This window comes from Bison bison, unplaced genomic scaffold (assembly GCF_000754665.1).
Source record: "Bison bison bison isolate TAMUID 2011002044 unplaced genomic scaffold, Bison_UMD1.0 scf7180017864144, whole genome shotgun sequence".
Classification (NCBI taxonomy): Eukaryota; Metazoa; Chordata; class Mammalia; order Artiodactyla; family Bovidae; genus Bison; species Bison bison.
In genome coordinates, this window is record NW_011494716.1 from 1,754,716 (window position 1) to 1,763,687 (window position 8,972).

General features: G+C 55.1%; 1 protein-coding gene across 1 annotated transcript in view; it reads right to left on the bottom strand.

Annotated features, from left to right (window-relative positions):
- LOC104988991 (coronin-7-like) overlaps nucleotides 1-8,331 on the bottom strand; it is a 26,408-nt gene extending 18,077 nt beyond the window's left edge. Inside the window, exons 1-5 of the mRNA XM_010840495.1 lie at nucleotides 8,314-8,331; nucleotides 7,593-7,770; nucleotides 6,718-6,792; nucleotides 3,067-3,137; nucleotides 2,496-2,679 (exon numbers count right to left, since the gene is read on the bottom strand). Coding sequence (XP_010838797.1) covers nucleotides 2,496-2,679; nucleotides 3,067-3,137; nucleotides 6,718-6,792; nucleotides 7,593-7,770; nucleotides 8,314-8,331 — 526 coding nt within the window. The remainder of the gene's footprint in view (nucleotides 1-2,495; nucleotides 2,680-3,066; nucleotides 3,138-6,717; nucleotides 6,793-7,592; nucleotides 7,771-8,313) is intronic.
- Between the last annotated feature and the right edge of the window lie 641 nt (nucleotides 8,332-8,972).

The following is an 8,972-nucleotide window of genomic DNA, read 5'->3' on the forward strand; positions in this document are numbered from 1 at the left end:
CACGGGGGAGCCACAAAAACCCACGGCGCCGGGGAGCCACAGGGCACCAGAAGCCACAGAGCACGGGAGCCATGGGAGCACTGGAAGCTGAGAAGCTCAGAAGCTACAGGAGCGCCAGAAGCCACAGAGCCTGGGAGCCACGGGGCACCGGAAGCCATGGAGCCTGGGGCCATGGGAGCACCAGAAGCCATGGAGCCTGGGGCCATGGGAGCACCAGAAGCCATGGAGCACGGGAGCCATGGGAGCACTAGAAGCCACGGAGCATGGGAGCCATGGGAGCACTGGGCGGGGAACCTGGTCCAGAGTCTCCTGTGCAGCCTCAGAAGGAATTAACCTTACCAACACTTTGATTCCAGACTCTGGTCTCCAGAGTTGCGAGATAATAAATGTTATGTTTAGGTTCCTCAATTTGTGGTATTCTATTATGGCAACCCTAGGAAACTAACACCTTCTCCTTTCAAAATGTGCAGCCCAGCGACGTCCATGGTGGTCCAGTGACTAAAACTGGGCACTCCTAATGCAGGGGGCCTGGGTTCGATCCCTGGTCAAGGAACTAGATCCCACATGCCACAACTAAGCCCTGGTGCAGCCAAACAAGTGTAAAATATACATGAACAAAATGTGCAGCCCAAGTCCTTTCCTCTTGAGTGTGAGCAGGACTTGGTGACTGGCTTTTCGCAGAGGGCATGCATCTCCCAAAGCTGCAGCATAAACCGCACTGTGGCCTCCTCCTTGCTGCTTCTCTGGGACTGTCCCCTGGAGAAGCAGCTGCCATGTGGTGAGGGTGATCAAGCAGCCCACGGGGAGGCCGACAGGGGAGAACTGAGGCCTCCTACCCATAGCCTGCACCGCGAGAGTGAACCACCTAAAACACGATCCTCCTGGCCCAGTCCAGCCTTCAGGTGACGGCAGCCCCGGCTGACAGGGGACCCCTGACCTCATGAGAAACCCTGAGCCAGAGCCACCCAGCTAAGCTGCTCCCAAATCCCTGGCGCTGATAAATGTTTTCAGTTCTCTTAAGCCTCTGGGTTTGGGGGTAACTCTTTCTGCAGCCCAAGGTAACTACCATGCCAAGGTCTATCCCCAAGTTAATCCTAGCCCTGTCACCCGCTTGCACTGCGGCCTCAGTCACGTTATTTAACCATAGCTACTACACGGGAATGGCAACAGCCCCCTGTGTGAAGCCATCGGCACAGTGCTGGGCAGACGAGAAGGACCTGAGATGGAAGTTACAGCTGCGGTGACTCCCTGATGACACACCGCCTGGTGGCCTTCACCTCCACTGCAAGGTCGGGCTGGTCTCAACTGCACCAGGAGCATGCTGGGGGCGAGGAGCACCTTGAATTTCAGGTCCCTTGGGGCACAAGACAGCTCCATGGTGAACACTGAGTGACTTCTCAGGAACTGATGCTGTCAGAAGGCAGGTCCCTCAGACACCCCATTATGCTGTTGGCCCTTTGTCCCTGCCCCAGAGGAGGGGACACCACCACGGTGACCCTGCACAACCCTGGACAGTCTGCACAGCCCTGCAGGGCAAGTCTGTCCTTCAGTTCTCTGAGCTTCACGTCTTTCCCCTAAAAAAGGGATGAGCTTGTCCAGGAGGACTCCACAGAAAGGATTTGGTGACGCTGTCACAGAAAACGCCTAGGCTCCATGGTGGGTCATGCTGATGGGTCAAAACCACTCAAACATTAAAGAATCTGACCCACAGCTGTCGCTACTTATTCGTGGTCTAAATGTTGGTGTGCCCCCAAATTCACAGGTTGAAACCTAACTCCCACTGGGATGGAATCTGGAAGCAGGGCCTCTGGGAGATGATGAGGTCACACTCATGAAAGGGCTCGGTGCTCTTATAAGAGAGACCCCCGAGAGCTCCCTCACTCCTGCCTCCGTGTGAAGAGACGGCCACCTGCGAACCAGGAACCAGGTCCTCTCCAGTGCCTGGATCTCAGACCTGCAGACTCCGAAACTGAGAAATCAATGTTGTTTACAACCCAGTTATAATCCCAGTCTGGGATTCTGTTGTAGCAGTCCAATGGACCAGGACACTACACTGGGGGAAATGAAGAAGCAGCTCTGTAGGGGGGAGGGGCAAGTAGTGGAGACAGCAAAATTCTTATCTCCTACAGGAGAAATTAGCAGTCGGCTTTCAAAACTGAAATGACACACAATTCAAGAAATAACAGTATAAGGAAGTTATTTAGACATATGAAAGAGAGAGCAGAAAAAACAGCCAAATGAGGTGAAAACAGACGTCTATGGAAAGTGGGGAGGGTCAGGGTGCTTGTTAACAAGTCTTGTAAATTATATATACGTGCACAGGTGAATAAATACACAGATACATACACACACATATACACGTAGCTATATATACATATATATCACACACGTGTGAAATCCAACACGTCTTGAAACTCACGTTACCAAAATTGCAAACAGACAGAAAGTGCTGCCAGACGGGGCTGCCCGGGGAGGGGCCGTCTCGGCGGCCCTACCTGTGAGGGGCTGCTGCTTGGTGGCGTCCCAGACCTTCGCGACCCTGCCCGCCGCGCTCAGCAGGACGCCGTCGGCGGTGGGGTGGAACTGCAGCACCTCCACCTGGGCGTCCTCGGGGCCCAGCAGCAGCCCGGGCCCCGAGGGCAGTGCCTGGCCAGACAACGGCAGTCGCCACAGTTTCACCTGCAGAAAAGAGTGAGTCTCTAAGCCCAGGGCTGGCGGGGGGCAGGAGGGGGTCTCGCTGCCTCCATCCAGCCTTGTCCTGGGTGCCCCCACCCCAGGGGAAGGGAGGGGGAGGGCTCAGGGGCCGAGGGGAAGATGTGGGAGTGGGAGATGAGGAACAGGTGCTCTGCTCTGTTCCCTTCAGGCCTCCCACCACCTGGGCCCTCCTGTCTGCAGGAGCCGAGCAGCAGGGCATGGGTCACGGCCCTGGCTCAGAGCAAGTTCCCGGAGGCACACGAAAGCTGATGTTGGGCGGGGGCGGGACTTAGCAGGAGGGGTTGGACTGGGAACCAGCAAGGCCCTGGGCCTCATAAGGCCTCAAACAGGTCTTCCAGCTGCTCTACTCACCGTCCTGTCGGCTGAGGCCGTGGCCAGGAGGAAGTCATCGAAGGGGGAGAAGTCCAAGTCCGTGACCAGGTCTGTGGGACAGAAACAGCTGACATGGCCAGACGAGGACGAATGTCCTGTTCGAATCCACTGTGCCCTCTCCCAAGGCCGAACCACAGCCCAGGGCCTCCGGGCTGACCCCTCTGCCCACACGATGGCAGGCTGGAAATCCTCAAGGGGAGTGCACTCTAGAGATGGTGGGCGAACACCACAGTACCCACCTGCCAGACACAGGCCCAGAGCCCTGTTGCCCCCAGTGGCCAAGGGCCCAGCAGCAGGAGACTGGTAGGATGGGTAGGAAGCTCCCCACGTCACCAGGCACCTGCATTCGCCCGAAATCCAGAGCCCAGTTCAGGTGAACGGACACAAGTGTCAGCCCCCAAGGGAATCACAAACAGGACAGACCACAGGCCACTCAGCGCTCACGGACCCTCCCCACCTCCACAGGGACATGCACTTCTCTGCGGATGCAGCCAGAGGAGGGCTGAGCATGGAGGGGGGCTTCCTGGAGGGGCACAGTGGGCCCGGGAGAACACTGAGGGTGGCACAGGTCAGGGCACCGGGCAGGAGGGGGCTGGGGTGGCACTGCCGACCTAGGAGCTCACTCGCCCCAAGCCCAGGTGCCAGCTTCTCTCTGAAGGGAGCAAGACTGGGAACAGGAGGCCGAATGGCAGGGCACCTTAGGGACTGGCCTGGGTGGAGAGCAGCCAGCCGGGAGGCAGCGGTCAGCTCCGAGCAGGACCCTCCCAAGGCCTGTGTGTCCAGTTGCTCCTTCAGTTCTGGAAGCTTCCCAAGAGTCTCCCAATAAACCCCTCTGTGGCTTATGAAAGCTGGAGTTGGTCTCAGATCCTTGCAACTGAAAAACCTGAACTGCTGAGCTCTAGGGGGATGAGGAGGGGGGATGGAGCACACGGAATGAGCCAGAGCCCAGAAGGGAAGTGAGACTGGGGGCTTCAGAGGGGTAGAGCTGGTTGAGATGTGAGCAGGACAGCCAGGCCCGAGTCACCAAGGCAAGGAGCACAGCGACCACCCTCCTGTCAGCCTCCCTGGCAGGGCCAAGCAGATACACTGTTGTCCCAGGCTAGCGGACCCTGGAGACAAGGAAGAGAAGGGGTGGACAGGGACAGGCACTTCTGGGACAACCCCAATCTGGACTCCTGATCACAAAATCCCTGCCACCCAACCCTGTGGGCTCCTGACAGGACGGGGCAGGGCCCAGGCTGGGTGTAGACTCTGGCCTCCCCAAGGGAATGAGCAGCAGTCGATCTGGGCACCCAGCTGTGCTAGGCTGTAGGACCGTGGCCTGACCATGGTCCTACATCTCACCAAATCCTCACCATCTCACCAAATCCTCACAACAACCCTCAGGATGGCAGTGTGACCTCATCCCCAAGTGGAGTATGAAAACACGAGGACAGAGAGGTTAAGTAACTTGCCCAGAACTGCACAGCTAAGAAGGGGCCAGGCTGAGGGTCAGGCAGTCAGCCCAGCTTCAGAACCTACAACCTCAACACAACAGCTTGCGGCCTTTCCCACATCAGAGCAGGCTGCTGGCCACTGCTTCCCAGCCCAGTCCTGCAGAAACGGTCTCCAGATACTGCCCAGCCTTCTGCTCCCTGGACCAAAGCGCCACCTGAGAGCTGAGAGGCAGAAGGTGTCCCAGAAGGCAGGGCACCCCAAAGTCAGAGAAACAGCCAAAACCCCTGTCACTGCAGTCACCCCTACCCTCAACCAGCACCCTAAGGGGAGAGGAATGCCTGTGCCCCGAGGGTAGATTCTGAGGAGCTGGAGTGAAGCGCCCCCAGGAGCAGTTTCCAGGCAAGGCTGCTCCCTTGGGCAGAGGTGCTGAAAAGCTGGAGCCACAGAGATGCTATGATCCACCAACAAAGCCCAGTCCAGCTTCCAGTAACAGGGCCCTCACCACCCTACATGCAGCTCCAACTTGGGGCTGCTTCCCTGTGAAGAAGAATCACAAAGCCAACAGCACTGTACCTAAAATATCTGGGTTCTGACTCTGGCTCTGCCAGCAGCAATGCCAAAATCGCTAAGTTCCTAATAATCCCTTTGAGCCTTGGTTTTCTTAGCTGAAAAATCGGTTATTTAAAAACCTACTTCTTGGGAATTCACTGGTGGTCCAGTGGTTAGGACCTGGTGTTTTCATTGCCATGGTTCCAGGTTCAATCCCTGGTCGGGGAACTAAGATTCTGCAAACTGTATGGCGCAGTCAGATAAAAAATAAAAATAGAAACCTACTTCAGAAAAGTATGAGAAAGCAGAATTCGTCTATGGGCCACATTAGATGGATCGCAAAGACATAACGCCGAATGAAACAGACCAGATTTGAAAGGCTACATATAACGTGAATCCATTTATGTGAAACATCCAGAGAAGGCCAGTCCACAGAGCAGAAATCAACCAACGTTTTCTGTGAAGGCCGGGACAGAAAACATTTCAGACTTCGAGGGACATACGGTACCCATCTCCTTAGCTCTGCAGTTGTTGGGAAAAGCAGCCACAGACCGTAAGTCAATGAAGAGGCGTGGCCGTGTTCCAATAAAACTATTTACAAAGACAGGCAGCGGGCCAGTTCTGGCCACACAGTAGCTCACAGCCCCTCCTGCAGAGGCAGAAAGGTCCATGAATGCCTGAGGCTTCAGCGCCCGAGGCAAACACATTAACTGCCAAGGGACATGAGGGGGGTCTTTCCAGGATAATGGAAATGCTCTAAAACTCAATGGTGGGATACCCGACCCTGTTACTTTAACAAAAGTCATCAAATGTGTCATATAAAACAAGCAATGTTTATAAGTGTGTAAACAATACCTTGACAAAGTTTTAAGTTTTAAACAAGGATGGGGTAAGAAAATGAAGACAGCACTGAGTGCCCACGGAAAGCTCCATCATTCTTCACTACCATCATCTTATTAACCGCCACCCTCTGCATCAGGACCGAGACACTGAGCTGCACACCCAGACTGGGGATGAAGGATCAGCGCCCTTCTCTCACCCCAGGCCACCCAACAGGCGGCCAGGAACACAGGCCAGAGGGCCTGGGCCCGTGGCCACTGCAGCTGGACGGGGAAAGAAGAGGCGCTGCTGCAGCCTGAGAAGACCAAACTGTTCCCTCGATGCGGGCAGACTGCCAGGCGGACTGCTGGGCGCCCCCAGAGCAGCTGCAGGGGTGGACAAAAGCTCTCTTTGTGAGGGCCCATCTCTGGCTCTGCAGCCCAACCCGCCCCCTCCTTGGAGGGCCCTCAGCAGCCTGCCTGACTGGGAGGATGCCTGCTGTGAGAGGTGATCTGCTGGGCTCTAGACGAGCACACAGGGCTAAGAACCACACGGGCTTGAGTCTTCCACGGTGACAGGGAGCCATCATCAGCCTGGACCACAGGCCAGTGCATACCCCTCCTCCTTCCAGCCTGACCATCTGGAGCACCAGCTTCCCTCCTCTCTGCCCAGGCTGGAGTTCTCAACCAGCAACAGCTTTCCCACAGAGAGGATGACAGGAGGGGCCCAGCCAACCACGGGGGTGCAGGACCAGGTGAGTAGGAATCCCTGGCCCCAGGGCAGGAGGGGTGAGTTGCAGGCTTCCTGGGTCCAGTCTCTACTCACCTGAATGGCAGCCCAGGTGGGTCACCTGTCTCTTGTCCTCTCCCTGGCTTTCCAGAGGCACGATGCCCAGTACACCTATCAAACAAACACAGGGGCTCTGACTTCAGGCCTAATGGGGGATCTACTGCCCAGGGGCTCCCAGAGGACACGAGACCCAAAAGCTTGGCCTCGGACCTTCCCGGAGCCTCCACCAACAGTAAGACCACGTCCTTCTGGATGGAGTGGTTGGCCGGGGTTCGGTTCCTGCCCCACACAAGACTCTTCTGTGACATCGACTATGCAAAGACACAGTTGTCTCTCTACGGCGCTGTTTGGCCTTAGTAGTCGGCTGGGGGCCACCAGCTGCCACCTTCCCAATTCTACTTGAGAAAGAAGCCGTCACCCAAGAGCAGCAGAGCTGAGGGACAGGATACAGTGAGATACAGCTTTGCCTGAACCCCCTGAAATTTAGTTATATAAACCAAATTGTATCTGTTTTATCCGTTTCTTGCTTAAGTCAATTTGAGGTCTGAGTCATCACTAGCAACCTTCAGAGTCCCAACTAACACAGGGAGCTTTTACCTCCCTATTGATCTCAGCTGCCCCGACATGAGGAGTGGGCTGCATATCGGGACTGCTGGAAACAAAAGCAACAGCCCCCACCCCCACCCCAGACCACAGCCAACACGTTTATACAACGTGTGCTGTCAAACGCCCAACTGAAGTCCATCTGCTTACTGCACATTGACCACTTTGCAGGCGTCTAAGGCCCTTCATGGTGCTGACTTCTGAACCCCGAAAGGTCCCTCCAAGCCTCTGGCCTACAACGAGGCTGTCCTTCTGCCCTTGGTAGGGTGACAACGTCTGACTCTCCACATCCACGTTCACCTCCCTACCTGGATGGTCAGAGTTGAATGCAATTAAGCTGCAGCTGGCTTTGATATGGTTCCCACATGAGGGGGCAGTGCCTGCTCGAATGTCACCGATCCAGGCCTGAAAATAGAGAACAACAGAAAAAAAGGGTTGGCTAGGGCTCTGCCTGAAGCAGGGAGTAGGGCATACTGGAGGGAGACTCTACCTTAAAGCTGCACCATTAGAGATGCAGCTTTTGGATCAAACCCTGTCCCCACGCACAGTCCCTTAGAAAATACAAAAAATGTCCTTGAAACAACAACCTGTCATAAGGGGGTCAATTTTGAGTATTAAGTAAGTTCTCTAATAAGGGGCAGGAAAATGTCAGAAGGAAGCTCAGGCTGAACGAAGTTAAGGGGCTAACTGGGCAGTGTGTGTGTTGGCTGGGGGTGGGGACTGACTCTGTTAAAAGGGAGAGAGAAGAGAAAGGAGAAGTGAACATCTAAGATAGATGGACTCAACTTCCTCAACGGCATTACTGAAGGTCTCCACCAAGTACGAGTCTCCTCCAAGCCCCGGAGGGAGAAAATACACAAGCTCAGAAAGGGGACAGTCAAGGCCTTTCCACGAAGTCCTATAGTCAGGTGAACGATGCACCCCCACGAATAGACAATAATGTCAACACCCCCAGGAGAAGAACAGAGCAACTCTTTTTCTAAGACTGAGCTCAGCGAGGTCCCAATGTTTCTTCTATCAGCACCTCACAGGATCCCTGACGATCATCGAGCACCCACATGTCCCAGCCCACCCATTGACAGTGTCCCGGAAACCACCTCCACCACCCTAGTTTCTATTTCAATGTTCACCTTCTGGGGTAGGATGTTATCATCCACTATTATTCTTCCCTCTGGACTCGTGTTTACTGTACAAATACAGTGACAGGAAATACAATAGTTCTGACAAAGAGAACAGACCACCTGTCTTCCCATCTCCCTAACATGTAAACCGTGTTAAGCTCTCTCTGCTATCTCTAGTTCCACACCTGCCTGCTTGCCTTTCTGGATTGAAGTCCACCAGGAACAAGTCCACTTGAGTCTCTCAAGTCCACTCTAGACCTCTCCAAGCATACTGACTACACCGAGCAACGGTCTTAAATGCAAATGTGAGAACCTCTCCGCCACCACCCCTTCAACCCTTCGATGGCTCCCGCTGCACTCAAAAGAAAACCCAGCTTCTTCCTGGGGCTCTCGGGCTCTGCAGGCCCACTCTGCACTAATCTGACATCATGCTTCCCTCTCACTGCCCTCCAACCACCCTGCCCCACTTTCCTTCCTCCACCTGGCTCCTTCTCACCCCACTCTTCCCGAGTGCCCAGCTGCTTCTCACCCTTCCTGCCTTAGCTTAAATGTCACCTCCTCCCAGCT